At 37.2% G+C, this 21202-nt stretch overlaps 1 protein-coding gene across 4 annotated transcripts in view; it reads left to right on the top strand.

The window, feature by feature from the left end:
• Positions 1–6324: 6324 nt before the first annotated feature.
• The window catches only part of AGGF1 (angiogenic factor with G-patch and FHA domains 1), a 48878-nt gene continuing 34000 nt past the window's right edge, over positions 6325–21202 (top strand). For 3 of the 4 annotated variants that reach the window (XM_027100779.1, XM_027100781.1, XM_027100780.1), the window contains exons 1-5: positions 6325–6864; positions 9391–9493; positions 10509–10711; positions 11556–11720; positions 14015–14203. In XM_027100779.1, the coding sequence (XP_026956580.1) occupies positions 6655–6864; positions 9391–9493; positions 10509–10711; positions 11556–11720; positions 14015–14203 (870 nt within the window). In that variant the 5' untranslated portion in view covers positions 6325–6654. The remainder of the gene's footprint in view (positions 6865–9390; positions 9494–10508; positions 10712–11555; positions 11721–14014; positions 14204–21202) is intronic. The other variant, XM_027100778.1, reaches the window with a different exon arrangement.

Genomic DNA, 21202 nt, shown 5'->3' with positions numbered 1-21202 from the left:
ACTCTCAACCACTGCACCACCAGGGAAGCTCAACATTTTGTATAGAGTAAGCCTTAATTGTGGCTATCAGGCCTGGGTCACACGGTTGCAGCAATGACGTTGTATTCAGTGGTAAGAACACAACACAAATGTTACTGCCATACTCGGTAATGCCAGGTGGATAAGCAGCACAATTATTGACAATCAAAAGACACCTATTATCGTGGTTATTTTCTTTACAGTATTTTTCAACAAAAGGACTAACATATTCACTCATGTACTCAGAAAAAATCACTTGGGTATTCCAAACACTTGAATGTGAATGAAACACAACAGGAAGTGTATTCTTATCAATGCCTTTAAGTGCCCTCGGGTTTTCTGAATGGTACCCTAGTAGAGGCCTAAGGACAGCATCACCAGTGGTGTTAATAATAGGCATTAGCATTAACCTGTCCTTCAATGCTTTGTGTCCCTTAGCCTGCTATTCTTGTATTGAAATTAATGATTTGCTTGGCAACTTTTTCCAATAAACTGCTGTTTCCTTGCAGTTAAACACTTGCTTACACAAATAACCACCTTCTGTAATTATTTCCTTCAGTTCTTCTGGGACCTTTTTAGGCAGCTTCAGTATCAGCTGAAGCACTCTCTCCAGTAAACTTTAAGCTATGAAACTCCCCTCGCCTCAAAAACTGATCAAATCACCCATGACTACCTTTAAATTCCACTTTTGCAACATTTTCACCACCATCAACCAGTGCTTTCTGTTTCAGCTTATTGAAAAGACTGACTGATTACTCCTTAGGTGTAGGATAACTTAACTGAACGCTGCACTTTGTATACTTTGTACACTTTGCTCCTAGCAGAACCAATAGTGACTTCAGCAGCTTTGAAGAATCTCTCTTTCTGGGTGCAATTAGTACAAGTGGTGGACGCAGTCAAGTTCGATGCATGCACAGTGTCTATTTTCTTCACCACGATCAAAATAATTACATCCAGTTTTATGCTAAGCACAACATCCTACGAGCTCTCTTAGGCTTTTCTGATACCTTAGGACACATCTTTCTAATGGGTGCACAAAATAAATGGAGATAAAGAACAGATGTTCACAGACACGGTTCAAATCTGCGGAGGTTGATGCTGAGATGCTGAGGGTAGTTCTCAGGAAGGAGCTTGGTGGTGCCAAGCTCACTGCTCTGAGTGCTGCAAAACAAATGCTGAACACTATTTTCAGCTTTTGCCTTTTTAAATCAAAGTGGAAATCCTCTCCAGATTTCTTTTGTTAGCAAAAACAGGTATCCGTAGAAGCAAAGTGGTAAAACTCAAACTGTAGAAAGACGGGGGATACCTGTATCCTAGTAACTCAGTGCTTGGGCTCCAGCCTGCTGAAACTCACAGGCTCCTGGAATGGCTTTAGATCAGGTTAATATCTGTTATTGCTGCATGCAAAATGTCTCCAGCTCAGTGGCTTCAAACAACCACCATTTATTATTCCTCACAAATCTGGGGTGGTGTGGGGCTGGCTGATCTCTGCTGGGATTGCAAAGGGTCTGCAGTTTTCCTGGGGCCTCTGTCGGGCTTAGCTAGAGTATCTTAGCTGGAACAGATCTGTTCTATGTGTTATTTATCCTCCTTCTGAGACCAGCATATATGCCTAGGTGTGTCCTTCTCATGGCAAGGCCAGGAATCCAAGAAAGCAAGCAGAAATACTAAGGCCTTCTGAGACATGGGCTGGGAACTGGTCCACTGTTCTGGCACATCCCCTCATTCAACTTGCCAAAGCAAATTACACAGCCAAACCCAGATTCAAAAATGGAAAGGAGGGCCTCTATAGTGAAGGAAACCACAAAGTCACATGGCAAAGGATGTGACTCCAGGATAGATAAAGAAGTGGGGCCATTAATGTGATTTCCACAGCATCTACTACAAGTGATAATCAAAGGGCTGAAGATTAAATTAGACGTGGGGTTTACTTGAATCACTGCATAGATAAGAACAGCTCTATTATTGACTAGTGATACATATATAGAGAGAGAGTTAAACTTTTTCAAACAGAATCATAAAATCAAGGGGAAAGAGAAAGGAAAAGAAAGACAAATTAGAAAACAATGAAAGGGGAAGGAGAGGAGCAAAGATGGCAGTGGCAGTGATCGTAAAAATAGGACTCCAGAGCAGCACCTGAGGCACACATGTACAGTGAAGAGGATGTAATCATGAAACCATAGAAATGATTTTTCTAATCTGAACCATTGTTTTTAAACAGATGTCCCATAAGAATCCAAATTTCTGGCTTTCCTTGAAAAGTCAGAAGCTCTGTAACACTGGGTTCACATTCCCACGTGGGTTCACAGTTCTCCAGAACTGAGTAGTTGCTGCCCTATGCCCTGTGCATTTATTTGCTTTATCTCCTTAGCCCTTGGAGCCATTTGTGTTTGCTTTACACACTACTTCTACAGCCAGATCTGTTTCTTAAGCTTCAGACGGGCTTCTAGAATGCTCATTACTTACTGAGCATCTGTACTGGATGTCCTGAAGGAACCTCAAACTCCATATGGTCAACAAAATCAAAACTAAAGCAACCCTCCCCTGTGTAACATACTCTTCTCCAATGGTCCCTACCTTCTTTCTCCAAGCTAGAAAATTATCCATCACTTTGACTTTTCTTTCTCTAAAATACTAGAAAAAAAATTTTCATTCGCAATAAAACACCAGAGTGCCTAGGAAATACCTTAGAAAGAATGCCCAAGACCTTTTACAGAAAAAGTATTAAAACTCTATGAAAGGACAAAAGAGAATGAATAATTTGAACAACAACAACAAAAAGAATGTATGTGGATGGGATATCTTAACAATGTAAAGTTTTATGCTATTTCTTCCTGAATAAATCTATATATTCAATGTAATCTTAATAAAAATTCCTTTGTATTTTTTGAGGATCTCAACAAACTCATTCTAAAATTTACATGGAAAAATAGAGGTTCATGAGTAGGTCAATTTTGAAAAATAAAAGCAGAGTGGGAACTTGCCCTAGCAGATATTAAGATATACTACAAAATCAAAGTGTTGAATGTAGAATAGTTCTGGCTAACAGACAAACAGAAGAGAATAGAGAGCTCAGAAATGGACTCAGATATATATGGGAACTTGATAGATGATAAATGTGTGTGGAAAAAATACACCTGAATCCCTCCAGTTAAAGTAGAGAACTATAAGTGAAGGTTAAAATTATAACCTTACAGAAGAAAATATGACTCAGGGGTGGAGAAAGACTTCACGAATAAGATTCAAAAGCCCAAATCATAAAACATATGAAATAAAATGAAGTTGAATAAAGACTGATTTGACTTATAAAAATCAAGGAATTCTGTTCAATAAAAGACACCATAGATGAATTTAACAGATATATGACAGACTGGGAAAAGATCTCTGCAATATCTGAAACTGTAAAGGATTAATATCTAGATTGTAGAAAGAACTGCAAAATAACAGGAAAGAAATAGGCAAAAAAATTATGAATAGGCAGTTCACAGAGGGGAAAGTCCAAATAGCCATTTCAATAAATATATGAAATTCTCTGATAATCGCAAATTAAAACAACAGTGAAATACCTCATTACACTCATAAAAATGGCAAAAAAATGTACAGGAGGGACTAATATTATGTATTGGAGAGAATGTGGAGGACAAAGAACTCCTTGTGCACTGTTGGTGCCATTCTGAAAAGCAATGTAGTGGAACGTAGTGAAATTGAATGTTTGCCCTATGAGCCAGAGATCACACGCCTTGCTATATATCCCAAAGAAATGAATGCACAGGTCAATAAAGTGGCATGAACAAGGATTTTCATTGTGGCATCAATTGTATTAATAGAGAATTGGAAATAACTTAGATGTTGACAACTAGGGTAATAGGTAAATAAAATGTGGTATATGTAAACCTTGGAATACTATGCAGCACTTAGATGTACGATAGCAATATATATGAATTTTAAAAACATCTTTAGTGTGGAAAAAATAAGAAACAGCATAAGATCTAAAACCAAATACTACTTATGCAAAAGAAATGCACAGGAAATATAAGGATAGGATAGATTTATATTTAAGGTCATATATCAAGCATGCGAGGCTGGGTGCCCATATTGGCAGAAAGGAGGTAATGGGACTGGGGACTGGGGTTACAGAGAAATTTTAAAACAAAAACAAAAACCAAAATAACAAAAAGAAGCCCAAAAACAGAAAAAGAGAAGAGCCATCCATGGGCTAATGTTGATAATGTGTTGTAAACTAAGGGTATCATTACAGTCTGAGGTACCAAATATCAATAATAACTTAGGAAAAACACTATAAAAACAAAGTCAAACTATGAAGGGTGCCGAGTAGCATGTTTCTCTAGGGCACTGGCCCTGTCCACTCTACTAAGTACCTTTTGATTTGAAAACTAGGTGTGGCAGACTGCTATTTACCTACTCAACAAGTATTTTCTCTTTCTTCCATATTTATAGAACGCTTTATTGTTAGAGGGAATAATGTGTCCAGCTCAGAAAGACACACGCACACACAATTCCCAGCCCCACTTGCAGCAAGGGGTGAGATATAAACAGAAATCACTGGGTGGGGCCTTGGGAAAGTCCTTTTGTCCCTTGCCATATTGTAAAATGAATTGACCTGGAGGCTGGGAATATGCTCTACGAATAGAAGAGCAGAAAGACAGACGGAGCCTGAGTCTCTAAAGAGCTGGTAGAGCCACCTTACCAGCTCTGGACAGTCCATCTCCAGACTTCTTTAATGTAATAGAGTAACCTCCTAATTTGTTTAATAAGCCACTATAAACTAAGTTCTTTTACTAGAACCTTAATGCAATTCCCACCTGATACACAAAGCTTTTATTTTTGCTCAAAAATATATTGTGACTCTTTTCTTCCAGACTGATGGTCAGAGGTAAGTTATAAACTAGTGGCATGATAGGTCAGAATTTAGGATTAAATGGATTACGTTTAAGACAAATCATTGCTTCAGGTAGCAGCTAATAAGCTTATTTATTCCTTCTACAATGAATGGTTAAAACTTGAAATTTCTCATCTATAAAATGATAAACTGGAAGTCCCTTTACCTTAAAGTTACCTTACAGGTGGTGTTTATGGAATTCCTTACCCTCCCGCCCCCAAAGGTGAAGAAAGTGGGAAATATAGCTTTTATTTTAAAAGATTTGGGTAAATTCTTGATTAGAGTCATAATGCATTAAGGTAAGTCAGATTTCAGGGGGCAGTACATCTCTATTTTACATCGGGGAGTACATATTCTGCCTTCTCACTAAATATCCTTTGATGGCTAGAAGATCACTGTGGTGCCATTTTGGACTCTTAAAGCCTAAGGAATAATGTGTGCAGGACCTAGAGAGGGTAGGTCCCCGCTGGAGAACTCACCGCCTGTGACTTAACTAGTGGGCAGTGCACGGGACAAAAAGCACACAGAGCGGCCACTGAACTAGGACATCAAACAGGATTCTTATGTTCAGCAAATATTTAAGGATACCCGCTTTGTGACAGGCACTGAGCTGGGCCCTGGGAGACGACAGGCAAGACGTAGTCGCTGACCTCCATAGGTCTCAAACCCGGCATTCCGAACTCAAGCTCTAATTCTAAATGACGTTGGTTAAGAAGGAAAAGTGTGTTCCAAGAAGCCCTCATCAGTTTAAAGGCTGCTGAACAAACGCCTGTTTCATATAGACGAAACACGAAATAGATGCACTGAAACAGAAAAAATTTCTCTCCCACTTCCGTAGAATCTTGCTGCTTACTTTCCCACTAGGGATGCTTCTCTCTGCAAGCCAGACCTATAGGAATTTGCTTTCTTTTCCTGGGGGGCCTAACCTCACGGAATCCGCAGAAGCACTAAGTAAGCAGAGCGTCAGAACACTACGTTCACAGTCCTGGTTTAGCATCAATTCTATGAACCCTGGCAAAACATTTCTTGGAGAGTCACTGTTCTCATCTGTAAAACGAGGAACTAGGAAGTGCACTCTGTGCAAAAAGTTTGAAAACGTTTTGAAAGTGTGCAAGGGTAAAATCCCGCGACCAGAGGATGCGCGATATTCTGTTTATCCCTCCCGGGCTACTGTAGCACCTTTTCCGCCAGCTCTCCATGCCCTCACGTCCCGCCCCGCCCCGCCCCGCCCAGTCCCGTCCCGCCCCGCCCCGTCCCGCCCCGTCCCGTTCCGTGCACCCCGCAGCCGGCGGAAAGTGCGCCTGTGCGCTGTGAGGCCCTTCTCGCCTTCCGTCGCTTCCTTTTCCGTCTCGGCCCCGCCCACCGCCGGCGCCGTCGTTTCCGGTTCAGCCCAGGAAACGGCCCAATCGCTTCTGGTCCCTGCTTCGCTGGCCAGCCCATTTCTCCAACGTTTCGGTGGCTTACTTGGTCTCCGGGCAGGTGCTTACCAATAAAGTTTTACTGTTTCAAAGCCGGGAGGACTGGGCTCATTCTCGGTCCCCTTGCTTGCTGCCCACAGTTCGCCTCGGCTACAGGTAACCAGCTTTAGGGCCTCATGGCCGCGGGCCGCCGCGGCCGGGCGGGGATGAGGCCGCCTTTCGCTGTCCGCGCGCTCCCGTGGCTTCTGGGTCCGTCGGCGTCCGTCTCAGCTTGAGCGCAGTCCCTCCGCTCCCGCGGGCCGCTTCGCGCCGGACCCCATGGCCTCTGAGGCGCCGCCGCCTTCGTTGTCGCCGTCGCCACCTCCCTCCCCCGAGCCTGAGCTGGCCCAGCTGAGGCGGAAGGTGGAAAAGTTGGAACGCGAGCTGCGGAGCTGCAAGCGGCAAGTGCGGGAGATCGAGAAGCTGCTGCATCACACAGAGCGGCTGTACCAGAGCGCCGAGAGCAACAACCAGGAGCTCCGCACGCAGGTGCGCGGTCCGCCTCCAGCCCCACGCCCCATCCAGCCCGAGATGAGGCCTTCGAAGTCTAAGATAGCCTCAGAAGGTCTCCCTGGTAGGGCCCAGGACTGCTTTATAGAGTACCTGAAAGAGTTAAAAGTTCAGTGCGATGATAATTCCAGGTACATTTGAAACAAACCTAAGCGTTGGGGTACTCGGTTTAGATAAGTGCGTGAGCGGCAGTTGTGGCCGGCGTGGAGTGCACTTAAGTACTTCAGTCTTCATTCTCACTTGTGAAGTCCCATTGGCAGAAGGCACATTTCTAATATTTTGTTCTAGATCACTTTTGAGTTTGTTAAAGCGCCGGATTTCAATCAGAATCCCATTTATCATACCCTAGATGTGTGAACTAATACTGAGCCTCAGTGGCCCATAAAATGAGAATGCTAGGACCACACTGGTGGAGGTTAAATCAAAGTAAATGTCAACAGACTGTTTTACAGTTTTGTAAATTGCTGAACGCTAGCTATGTGTGAGGTTGTTCTGGGCATTCATCTTGAGTAGTCTAGTGGAAGTAGGGAAGATAGAACTGTCTTCGTTAGAGACACTAAGTAGCTAACTTTGTTCTTATAACATGCAGTAAGGACAAATATTTAAACTCGCATTTTAAAAAAACTTTTAAACAGCATAATCTTTTCAGCTTGATTGCTTTGGGCAGTCGCACTCTTTCCCAACAAGTTATTTCCGCGTAATTATTAATTTCAGTTAAACTGTTGTCTAGTCTTTTGGCATATATTGATACATTTCCTAAAACTACAAATGTAGGCTGAACGTTAAAGTATCATCAAACTTTGTTACGCTTTGCTATCAAATAATCTATGAAAATAACCGCTGAGTTGCAGTGACTTTCTGTGCCCATTGTATAGAGTTGTTAACGTTATGACATTACCGAAAATTTGTGTTTTGTTACTCAACAACTATTTATTGGACAACTACAATGCACAGCGACTGTGCTAGGAGACTACAGATATTGTTAAAATATTGTGGGGAAAGGGGAGTAAAATATGATGAGCTGTGAAAAAAACCCTTTTATAATTCTAAATTGTAAAAGTACCGCTTGCTATAGAGAACCTAAAAGAAAACGTTTTTGCTAATCTTTGAAGAGGCAGCGTTTTGGTTATTAGTGTTAAATTGCTGGCAGTCTAATATGAAAAATTGAAAAGCATAGAAAGCTGTAACTTTACTAGTGATAGTAATTATTCTTCTTTATTATCTTTCTAGTCAGCCTCCCCTGGTGGTGGGTGGAGTTTGTTAACTGTCATTCCTAATTACTAGATAGTGTTTTATCTGGAGCAGTGAAAATTTGGCTTGAGAATTGAGGGTGAACTAGCAGGAAAGTACAATATGTACAGGCTTTGGAGTCAAAGAAACCTTGTGCAAATTACTTTCTTTAGATTTCTCACATGTAAAATGGGGATTAGGACAACTAATTTGTAAGGTGGTTGTAAGAATGAATGAGATGTTACCCACAGTACCAAGTGCAGTGCCTAGCATGTAGCAGATTCCATATGAATGGTCTTGTTCATAGTAATAGTGGTAGTAGCCAGAGCCAGGATTAGAGCAAGGCAATCAGTAGCCTAGGGCGAAAAATTCAAGGGGGCACTCATTCTCAGGTATGACTCTATACTTGCATGAAGCCGAGAGTGAATGTCTCCTTAAATTTTGTGCCTTAGGTGCCTTGCTCGCTTCACTCTAGTTCCTGCCCTGGTGGTAGCAGCAGATCTGATTATCTGTGAAGTGCACAGATAATCAGTATATAATCAGTCTTATCACCTTTCTCTTTTTAAGCTTTATGTATCATTAAAGAAGCTTGTTTTTTGGTTTTGTGCTTATAATGGGTGTAATCTCACACTGAGTTCCTGTCTGACTGAGCTGTATTGATGAGGCTGCTCTTCATCTGCTTATGGGTATTTTTCACACTCAGTTGTTATGGCCTTGGTATTCAGTGAGACACAGGGAGGCAAGATGCATCTCTGAGGCAGTCACCTCTCTTTCCTTCTGCTCCAGTTACTTAATTATAAGATTACTATTTCAAGGAAAAAGTATGTTAAAGTATATGAGTGGCATTATTTAAGTGAATGGTTAATTCCAGGTGGAGAACACTGAATGATACTAGATAATTTAATTCAATGATTTAATTCTACTTAGGGAGAACTGCTGACTGATTAAAATAGTAGTATAAAAACGTTCTTATTTGTTAGAAATAAAGGATCCTGTTCACTAAGTCTTATTAATTTAGTCAGTCTGATTTTTGGAGGTAATAATTTGAGGTTAGATAGAGAATATAAGAATAAAAACATTTCCTTCTGCAGATGTAAAAGGTGAAAGCCAATTATATTGTAGTATTTTCAGTTTTTCTGAAAAGGAAACTAGCTGATATTGGTACTTCTCCAAACTTTTACCAGGAAAAATAATTATTGTAATTTCAGGAGAACAGTGTGTATATTATTAGATTGCTGTATGGTTTATTTTTCCTAAAGCCTTGCTTTCTTTCAGGTAGAAGAGCTCAGTAAAATACTCCGTTGTGGGAGAAACGAAGATAATAAAAAGTCTGATGTAGAAGTACAAACAGAGAACCACCCTCCTTGGTCAATCTCAGGTATTCTGCTTATAGTGAAGATATCCTAATACTACCACATTCAAATCATGCTAACATGGAGTTTTCTTTAAATTTAGAATCTGTATACATCTAGATAAATAGGAGAGCTGTTACAAAGTTGACTTTTCTCCATATGATTTGGTATTTTCAGATAATCTATTTGCTCTTTTGGTGGGAAAGTAGTAATTTATTGTTATTCCTGTAAATACGTAATATTGCTAATATGCTTTCAGTGGCACATTCACTGAGTAATATGTGCTATGCTGTAAGCCATCTCCTCTCATTTGACCTTACTTGTGACCAGGGGCATGTGTTTTCTTGTTGATGTGTTCCACCTAGCATCAATTCAGTGTCAGTCTCTAGGCCCTCCTGGGAATGGGGTGAGCCTACAACCCAGGCCTTGTTAGTGGCATTATGTTGTGAGGCAAAATAACTGAGAAACCAAGTTTTAATAAATAGGGATAACAAGAAATGATCTTTCCCATTAAATTTTGCCTTGTTTTATTCAGATGCAACTTAGCAAATTGCTAAACACAGCAATGGTATGAACATTACATATCTGTGTAATATTATGTTTTTTAAAAAGTCAGCACCATGAGCAAAATTTGACAGAAAAAGTCAGCCCTTGACATGTTGTCATTTGATATTGAAGTATACTGTGGTATGTAATTAGACGTTAAGAGTTGCTAATTTTTTTTTTTTTTTTTTTGACAGAACACAACCTATCTACCTGTTTTCTCTTTTAACTCTTGCTATGGAAAATCCAAATCTGCTTACCTTTTTTTCCTTTTTAGCTTGACAGCTAGGGAACTGAAGGTGACATTAGAATCAAAGATATATATCTCTGCAGATTTATTTGGACCATTAATTTTAATCTGTTAAAATGTGTATAATTATAAAAATATGGTTTGTTTGCAACGTGTGCTCTTTTGTGTTCAGTGCCAGTGTTTTGGAATTAAGTCCTTTTTATATACACTATTCTAATATGATATAACTTAATTTGTTTTTGCAATAGATTATTATTATCAGACATACTATAATGATGTTAATCTTCCAAATAAAGCATCTGAACTCCCAGTTCAGGAAGATCAGGATATCAAAGCTTCTACTTTTAATTCTAAAGACCAGTCACACATAGAAAATGATGCTTATGCTGGTACTGATATAACAGAAAATGTTAATTGTGGACAAGAGGACCATTTTGCCTCAAATTCACAGGTAATAAAACGCTTCACTTGAAACTGTTGATACTCAAGAACTTGTTCTTTGTTGTTATTGCGTAGAAAAATAGACTTCTTTGGTTTATTACAACATATACAAGGGTTGTAAATGTTCTGCGTGTAATTATGCAGTGAATAATACAGTTTTTGAGAAACAAAAATTAGAACTTGTTCGTATGTGTAACTATTTTCCTACTCTGTTGTGTTGCAAAAATGTATGCTGTACATAAACTAAACAAAATTTGTCAGTACGTTTGACTCAACCAAAAAATTTTGAGCAACCACAATACCATGTTCACACCAAATTTTTTTTAATACTTCCTTTATGTCAAATATCTTGCCACTGTTCAAATATCCCAGAATGTTTTATAAATTTGTTTTTACCATTTGTTTGAATCACGATCCCAGTAAGGTTCGTACAGGGCAACTGCTTGATGTGTGATGTATAATTTATACCTTTCTTCTCTATCTCTTTTCTAAAATTATTTTTCCCCTTGAGCCTGTAATTATTGAAGAAGCCAGATCATTTGTCTTAAAGAATATTTCAGTCTGGATTTTGTGGATTGCTTCCATATGGTATTAGGCATTTAGTTTTGAGTAATGGTCACTCACTTACTTCTAGTGTCTTCAAAACTGGGTCAGAATTGAATTAACTGATACACTAATTCATATTTTTTAAAGTGGGTCAAATTGTAATTGATAGCCATCCCTTTCCATTGCAGAAATTGAGGTCTTATTATTCAGAATAGTTTTTAGGTCTGTTTATTGTTTCAAGTTCTGCTAACTTTTATATTGATACGAGGATGTTTTTGTCCTGTTTGACATGATTGTATCATACATAGGAGCCAGCATCTGTGTTAGCAACAGAAGATACATCCTTAGAAGGTTCATCACTAGCTGAAAGTTTGAGAGCTGCAGCAGAAGCTGCTGTATCACAGACTGGATTTAGTTATGATGAGAATACTGGATTGTATTTTGATCACAGCACTGGATTCTATTACGATTCTGTAAGTATCTCAGACCTTTTAATACTGTATAGTTGTGTTCTTAGCTGCTTGAATACCAAATATTAAACCCTAGGTTGAATTAAGATAAGCAGGGAGCTGCATGTAAAAATTTATTTAAAGCTATTTGGCAAGAGTAAAGATTTATAAAGTAGCTTATGATACTATATTTCTATGTTTATTTAATTAAATAAGTTAATTGTGTTATTATAGATTAATATTTTAGAGAGATCTAATAACCTTTTATATGTAAAGTAACATACAAAAATGTTAGCATATTTATTAATAAAAGGAGACAACTACATTTTGTAAAATGTTTAAGAACTTAAACTAAAAGGAAGTAATGTTGTTAATTCTAGGCTTGGGGTAAGATTTTCTAAAAATTGTTTCAAATACTTATATCTTTATGAATCCATTTTAGACCACAGAGGAGTTTTTTTCTTAAATTCTTTATAGTATGTTTATTATGAGTCATTGTTTTATATTTTGTGACTTTTAAGCATTTCACTTAAAAAAAATCAATTTGTTAACAGTGAGAACTAGGGAATTAGTATGGAATCAGAAATATAATGGACCACGGACTAGGACAAAACCAGAAAAGAAAGTTCTTGATTTATAATATAGTGTTATGACTGTTGAAGGTCTGGTATTTAATTGGATTTTTTCAGGTTTGGTGACAATGATCCTGGAAGTTATATACCCACATACCTCAACCTCAGTGGTCTACACATATGATCTGGTCCTCAGGAATTACAGAATGTAGTGCCCCAAAGTGGAGCAGATATTCACCATTCCAGTTATTGGAACTATTATTAACTACTCTAGGGAACGTAATGATAATAGTAAATATTTTAGTTAGATAAGGGATTTCATTAGCTTGTCAGTTTGTACTTGGTATAGTACTTTGTAAATACTTTGTAAAAGAGGGTTTTATTTCACAGGAGTATGCTAATTGACAGTGCTAATTAATACCTAGAAAATTAATGTTTAAACTCTTATTACCAAAGAAAATAGCTATTAATTACTTGGTTTCTAGAAAAATATGGAATTTCCAAGTATATGACGTTAGTCTTTGTCATTCTTCTACCTTCTTTTCTGTAACTTTCTTCCTGACATCTGTTCTGTAAATGCTTAATTACATTCTGCAGGTTGTGTCTCAGTGGAGTAGGGACTTCAGTGCTTTGCCATTTTTAATGTGCTAGTTTTCATTTTAATTAATTTTCTTACATATTTGAAAATGTCTATATTTTGGACTGAAAGACATAGCAGATTAAAAAGATTTGAGTTGTAGAAGTTCTGTTATCACTGGAAATAAAGATCAGAAAGCTTCCATTCAGTTTTTAGCTGAAGGAAAGATAGTGAGAATTCTAAATATTTTTGTAAGAGATCTACAAAATGAATTAAAGACAATAAATTGCAATAGTATCAACAGTTAGAAAAATAAATTATTCTTTTTCAGGAAGCTTTACTTGCTTAATCTCAGTATATATCTTTGCAAGATGTTTCCAAGTCTGATCTGCATGGATTTATGATGTAAATAAGATACAGATTGTTCAAGTAAATCTTGGTTATAGAGTACTGGCCAGTATCTAATAAATGCAGATGATTACATAATTTTATCTTTCTAGTTTTTATCCATAATTTATCAAAACTGTATATTGCATGGCTGCATTACTCTAAATCTTATGTAGTTACTTAGTGTAGAATTAATTGATTAGTGAAGACAATTGTTTATTGATTTCTTTGTACAGAATGTTATGTTGTAGTGTTCATGAGCTTAATTTTATTTTCAGGTTTTTCTCCAGGATTTTGAATCATGAACACTGAAAGGCAACTCTTTGTTTTATGTCATTGAGAGGAGGGTTTAGGGGTTTATACTACCAAACCATTATCATGTAATTATATGGAGAATGAGTCTGCAATTGCTTTTATATGGTTGGCTTTTTCCGATGCATACCTTAGTTTTCATGACTTCTAAAAGGTTTCTGTTGAACCATATGAAGTTGCTGTTTCTATAAGTAAAAAAATGGTCAAATATTGGCAATTTCATGAGCTTTAATATAATATGTATTCATTTTCCACACCAGGAAAATTAGAGCAGATATTGAATGGTAAAGTACTTTGGAAAATTACAAGCATTTTTCATTCTGTTACCTTTATTCATTTTTTCCAAAAAATACTATAGTTCTTAAAAGAAAATTTACTGTATTTGAATATATTTGTCATTTCTATTGTCTATTTTTCTATTTTATTTCATCTTACTTGAATAGAACTTATTGTTTTCTTAACTTTGAAAGGAAAATCAACTATATTATGATCCTTCCACTGGAATTTATTACTACTGTGATGTGGAAAGTGGTCGATATCAATTTCATTCTCGAGTAGATTTGCAGCCTTATCAGACTTCTGGCACAAAACAAAGTAAAGATAAAAAATTGAAGAAGAAAAGAAAGGATCTTGATTCTTCTACAACAAATGAGGAAAAGGTAATGTCATAATTTTTAAAATTTACATAATGGTGATATCATAGTTAAGCCAAAATTTTTGATGCAACTGAAAATCATTTAGTAACTGTATTTTAAACATACTCATTACAATAACAAGATATCACAATCTATCAACCAAGAAGCTTTCACATGGAGCAAACATGGACTTTTCACAAATTCTCAATCACTAGAAGTAGAAAAAATTTCTTAAAGTTTGAAGCAGGTAGATTTAGGGCAGATAAAATACTCTTGTGTTACATAATTTGGAAGAAGAACATTCATACCAGCTATTGATAAGTTTATGTCAGTGCACAATTCACAATAAAAGAAAAACACAGTTTGTAAATAGGTGTAGGTAAAAGTTCAACATTCTTAGTTTTGTTGAGCAATTTCTTATATTAGCAAACATTAAAAAAATCCATTGCTAGCAAATTTAGGATACGTATATATTCATTAGTTTCAATTGGTATCTTTTGGGAAAATGGATTATTTGTATCAATAACCATAAAAACGTTCATATGCTTTAACTGGAAAAGTCTCATTTCTAGTTTGTAATTTAAAAAAAAATTCCAAAGAAAGAAACATTCTTTTGTATAGCTATACAGCAATATTTATAAGAACAAAAAAATAGATTTAAACGGCTGACAGTTATTGGTTAAGAAGATGATGGTACATTTAAACTTCCAGTTACAAAGTAAATGAGTCACAGGGATGAAATGTACAGTGTGGGGAATATAGTCAATAATAATGTAATATCTTTGTGTGGAAACATGGTAACTAGACTTGACATTGTGATCATTTTGTAATGTATAGAAATATTGAATTACTATATTGTGCACCAAGAACTGAGGTAGTGTTATAAGTCAGTTACATTTGAAAAACAAATAAATGTTCTCATAGAAGATGATACCAGATTTGTGGTTACCAGAAGCAGGGGGTGGGGAGAGGGGGATAGTTAGATGAAGGTAGTCAAAAGGTACAAACTTCCAGTTATAGGGTTAATAAGTACTAGGGCTGTAATGTACAACATGATAAATACAATTAACACTGCTGTAAGATATATGGAAGTTGTTAAGAGAGTAAATTCTGAGAGTTCTTATCATAAGGAAAAAAATTTTTTTATTTTGTATGAAAATGAGATGATGGATGTTCATTAAACTTAGCCATGGTAGTCATTTATGATGTATGTAAGTCAGATTATTATGCTGTAAACCTTATACTTCTGCAGTGCTATATGCCAATTATATCTTAATAAAAATGGAAGAAAAAAGGAAGAAAATGGTAGTACATTTAATTGAAAAAACATTATTTAGTCATTCAGATGGTAGTTTATACAGGCTGAGGGGAATTTTTAAAATACTTATGATACAATGTTAAATTGAAAGAAGGGAAGTAAAAAAATGTTATCAGTGCTCTTATTTCTATTCCCTAAATAGAATTAGGTTGGTGGTTTACAGGCAGGAAAGGAGGCTTATTTGTTATATTGGTGTTTTGTAAATTGTGGCAACTATTCGATACTTTACTCTTGATTTCTTTTTTTTTTTTTGAAATACAGTTGAAGTACAATATTATGTTAGGTTCAGGTGTACTAAATAGTGATTTGACATTTGCATACGTTATGAAGTGATCACAACCTTAAGTCTAGTAACCATCATCTTCCACATAAAAAGTTGTTATATTATTATTGACCATATTCCTTATGCTGTAAATTGTATTCCCGTGGCTTATTTATTTTATAACTGGAAAGTTATACCTCTTAATCCCCTTCACTTCGTTTGCCCCCACTCCCAACTCCCTCCCCTCTGGCAACCATCCAATTGTTCTCTGTATCTGTGAATCTGTTTTCCTTTTGTTTGTTTGTTTTGTTTTTTAGATTCCACATGTAAGTGAGATCATAAGGTATTTGCCTTCCGCTGTCTGACTTATTTCACTTAGCATAATACCCTCTAGAGTCATTAATGTCTTTGCAAATGACAAGATTTCGTTTTTTAAATAGCTGAGTAATATTCCTGTGTGTGTGTGTGCGCGCGCGCGCATGTGCACGCCACATCTTTGTCTATTTATCTACCAATGGACACTTCGGTTGCTTTCATGTTGGCTGTTGTAAATAATCCTGTGATGAACATTGGGGTGCATGTATATTTTTGAGTTCATGTTTTTGTTTTCTGGTAAATACGGAGAAGTGAAATTTCTGGATCATATGGCAGTTCTCTTTTGAATTTTTTGAGGAACCTTCATACTATTTTCCATAGCGACTGCACCAATTTACAATACCACAAACAGTGCAAAAGGGTTCTCTTTTCTCCACATCCTTGGCAACACTTGTTATTTGTTGTCTTTTTGATAATAGCCTCTAGAACAGGTGTGAGGTGATAATCTCATTGTGGTTTTGATTTGCATGTTCCTCGTGATTAGCAGTGTTGAGCATCTTTTCGTGTGCCTGTTGGCCATCTGCATTTCCTCTTTGCAAAAATGTCTATTTGTTCTTCTGCGCATTTTTTAACCTGGTTTTTTTTTTGATGCAAAGTTGTGTAAGCTGTTTATATATTTTGGATATTAACCCATTATTGGTCATATCATTTGTGAATACCTTCTCCCTTTCACTAGGCAGCCTTTTTGTTTTGTTTATAGTTTCCTTTGCTGTGCAAAAGCTTTTTAGTTTGATGTAGTCCCATTTGTTTATCTTTGCTTTTGTTTTCCTTGACTGAGGAGACATATCCAAATAAATATTCCTAAGACTAATGTCAAAGAGCATACTGCCTATGTTTTCTTCTAGAAGGTTTGTGGTTTCAGGTCATATATGCCTTTTTTTTTTTTTGCGGTACATGGGCCTCTCACTGTTGTGGCCTCTCCCGTTGCGGAGCACAGGCTCCGGATGCGCAGGCTCAGCGGCCATGGCTCACGGGCTGAGCCGCTCCACGGCATGTGGGATCCTCCCAGACCAGGGCACAAACCCGGTGTCCCCTGCATCAGCAGGCGGACTCTCAACCACTGCGCCACCAGAGAAGCCCCATACATGTCTTTTTATACGTATATATTCATATTTTTTATTGAAGTATAGTTGATTTATAATGCGTTAGTTTCTGGTGTACAGCAAAGTGATTCAGTAATATGTATATATATTCTTTTTCATATTTTCCATTATGGTTTATTACAAGATACTGAATATAGTTCCCGGTGCTATACAGTAGGGCCTTGTTGATCATCTGTTTTATATATAGTAGTTTGTATCTGCTAATCCCAAGCTCCTAATTTATTCCCTCACCCCCACCTCTTTGGTAACCACAAGTTTGTTTTCTATGTCTGTGAGTCTGTTTCTGTTTTGTAAATAAGTTTGGGTCATGTTTTAGATTCCACATGTAAGTGATATATGATATTTGTCTTTCTCTTTCTGACTTACTTAGGATGACAATCTCTAGGTGCATCCATGTGCTGCAAATGGCATGATTTCATTCTTTTTTTTATAGCTGAGTAGTATTCCACTGTGTATATATACCACATCGTCTTTATCCATTCATCTGTCGATGGACATTTAGGTTGCTTCCATGTCTTGGCTGTTGTAAATATCGCTGCAAAGAACATTGGGGTGCATGTATCTTTTTGAATTATAGTTTTCTCCAGGTATGTGCCCAGGTGTGGGATTGATGGATCATATGGTAACTCTATTTTTAGCTTTTTAAGGAACTTCCATACTGTTTTCCATAGTGGCTGCACCAACTTATACTTCCATCAACACTGTAGGAGGGTTCCCTTTTCTCCACACCCTCTCCAGCATTTATTATTTGTAGACTTTTTAATGATGGCCATTCTGACCAGTGTGAGGGGTTACCTCATTGTAGTTTTGATTTGCACTTCTCTAATAATTAATGAAGTTGAGTATTCTTTCATGTGCTTCTTGGCCATCTGTATGTCTTCTTTGGAGAAATGTCTCTTTAGGTCTTCTGCCCATTTTTTGTTTTGGGTTGGTTGTTTTCTTGTTATTGAGTTGTATGACCTGTTTGTATATTTTGGAAATTAAGCCCTTGTCAGTTACATTGTATGCAAAGGTTTTCTCCCAGTCTGTGGGTTGTCTTTTTGTTTGTTTATAGTTTCCTTTGCTGTGCAGAAGCTTTTAAGTTTGATTAGATCTTGTTTATTAATATTTCTGTTGCCTTGGGAGACTGACCTAAGAAAACATTGCTACAATTTATGTCAGAGAATGTTTCTCCCATGTTCTTCTCCAGGAGTTTTATGGTGTCATGTCTTGTATTTAAGTCTTTAAACCGTTTTGAGTTTATTTTTGTGTAGGGTGTGAGAGAGTGTTCTGACTCCATTGATTTTATATGTGGCTGTCAGCTTCCCCAACACCACTTGCTGAAAAGACTGTTGTTTCTCCATTGTATATTCTTTCCTCCTTTGTTACATTTAAGTCTTTAATCTATTTTGAGTTTATTTTTTGTGTATGGTGTGAGAAAATGGTCCAGTTTCATTCTTTTGCACGTAGCCATCCAATTTTCCCATCACCATTTAGAGGTGATGGGAAAAGGCAATCTTTTCTCATTGTGTATCCTTGCCTCCTTTGTCATAGATTAACTTCCCATATAAGTGTGGGTTTATTTCTGGGCTCTCTATTCTGTTCCATTGATCTATGTGTCTTTTTTTGTGCCGGTGCCATACTGTTTTGATTACTATAGCTTTGTAGTATATTTTGAAATCAGGGAGCATGGTACCTCCAGCTTTGTTCTTCTTTCTTAAGATTGTTTTGTCTATTTGGGGTCTTTTGTGTTTCCTTACAAATTATAGAATTATTCTAGTTCTGCGAAAAGCACCATTTGTATTTTAATAGGGATTGCATTGAGTCTTTAGATTGTCTTGGATATAGTATGGCCATTTTAACAATATTAATTCTCCCAATCCATGAGCACAGTATATCTTTCCATTTGTTCCTCTTCTTTCCTCAATATTTTATAGTGTTTAGAGTATGAGTCGTTTTCCTCTTTGGTTAGATTTTTTTTTTTTTTTAATTCATCAATCCCTGAGCCTTATTTATTTATTTATTTTATTTATTTATTTTTGGCTGTGTTGGGTCTTTGTTACTGAGCGTGGGCAGTTGCGGCAAGCAGGGGCTACTCTTTGTTGCGGTGCACGGGCTTCTCGTTGCGGTGACTTCTCTTGTTGCAGAGCACATGCTCTAGGCACACAGTCTCAGTAGTTGTAGCACATGGCCTCAGTAGTTGTGGCGCCCAGGCTTAGTTGCTCTGCAGCATGTGGGATATTCCCGGACCAGGGCTCGAACCTGTGTCCCCTGCATTGGCCACTGAGCCACAAGGGGAGTCCCTCCTTGGTTAGATTTATTCCTAGGTATTTTATTCTTTTTGATGCAGTTGTAAATGGGATTGTTTTCTTTTTTTAAAAAAATATTTATTTGGTTGCACTGGGTCTTAGTTGTGACAGGCACGGTCCTTAGTTGCGGCTGGCAAGCTCCTTAGTTACGGCTCGCAGGCTTCTTCGTTACGGCTCGTGGGCTCCTTCGTTGTGACACATGGGCTCCTTAGTTGTGGCAGGCGGGCTCCTTAGTTGCGGCTCAAGGGCTCCTTAGTTGTGGCATGCAGACTCTTAGCTGCGGCATGCATGTGGAATCTAGTTCCCTGACCAGGGATTGAACCTGGGCCCCCTGCATTGAAAGTGTGGAGTCTTAACGACTGTGCCACCAGGGAAGTCCCTGGGATTGTTCTCTTAATTTCTCATGTAGTTTGTTGTTAAATGTATAAAAATACAACAGGTTTCTGTATATTAATTTTGTATCCTGCAGCTTTACTGAATTCATTTGTTAGTTCTCACAGTTTTTTTGGTGGTGTCTTTAGGATTTTCTATATGTTGTATAATGTCACCAGCAAACAGTGACAGTTTTACTTCTTCCTTTCTAGTTTGGATTCTTTTCTTTTTCTTGTCTGATTGCTGTGGTGAGGACTTCAATACTGAGTTGAATAAATGTGGCAAGAGTGAGCATCCTTGTCTTGTTCCTGATCTTAGAGGAAATGCTTTCAGCTTTTCACCATTGAGTATGATGTTGACTGTGGGTTTGTCATATATGGCCTTTATTATGTTGAAGTACATTTCCTTTGTACCCACTTTGTTTAGAGCTTATCATAAATGGATGTTGAATTTTGTCAAAAGCTTTTTCTGCATCTATTGAGATCATCATGGTTTTTACTCTTGAGTTTGTTAGTGTGGTGTATTGTATTGATTGATTTGTGGGTATTGAACCATCCTTGCATTCCTGGGATAAATCCCACTTGATCATGGTGTATGGTCCTTTTAATGTATTATTGAATTTGGTTTGCTAATATTTTCTTGAGGATTTTTGCATCTGTGTTCATCAGTGATATTGGCCTGAAATTTTCTTTTTTGTCGTGTCTTTGTCTGGTTTTGGTATCAGGCTGATGCTGACCTTGTAGAGAGTTTGGAAGTGTTCCTTCCTCTCCAACTTTTTGGAATAGTTTGAGAAAGATAGATGTTAACTCTTCTCTAAATGTTTGGTGGAAATCACCTGTGAGGCCATCTGATCCTGGACTTTTATTTCTTTTGAGTTTTTTTGATTACTGAATCAATTTCATTTGCAGTAAATGGTTTGTTCATATTTTCTATTTTTTCCTGATTCAGTATTGGGAGACTGTGTTTCTCAGGGTTTATCCATTTTTTTCTAGGTTGTCTGTTTTACTGGCATATAATTGTTCATAGTAATCTCTTATTTTTTGTATTTCTGCAATATCAATTGTAACTTCTCTTTCTGATTTTATTTATTTGGGCCCTCTCTTTTGGTGATAAGTCTTGCTAAAGGTTTAGCAATTTTGTTTATTTTTTCAAAGAACCAGTTCTTAGTTTCATTGATCTTTTTTCTTTTTTTAGTCTCTACCATTTCTTTCTTTCTTTCTTTTTTTGCCACTCTGTGCAGCTTGCAGAATCTTAGTTTCCCGACCAGTGATCGAACCCATGCCCTCTGCAGTGGAAGTGCAGAGT

This window comes from Aethalodelphis obliquidens, unplaced genomic scaffold (assembly GCF_003676395.1).
Source record: "Aethalodelphis obliquidens isolate GAN/ISIS:26980383/991018 unplaced genomic scaffold, ASM367639v1 scaffold4, whole genome shotgun sequence".
NCBI lineage: Eukaryota > Metazoa > Chordata > Mammalia > Artiodactyla > Delphinidae > Aethalodelphis > Aethalodelphis obliquidens.
Note: the sequence above shows the minus strand (reverse complement) of the source record. Positions and strands in the feature narration are given on the sequence as shown.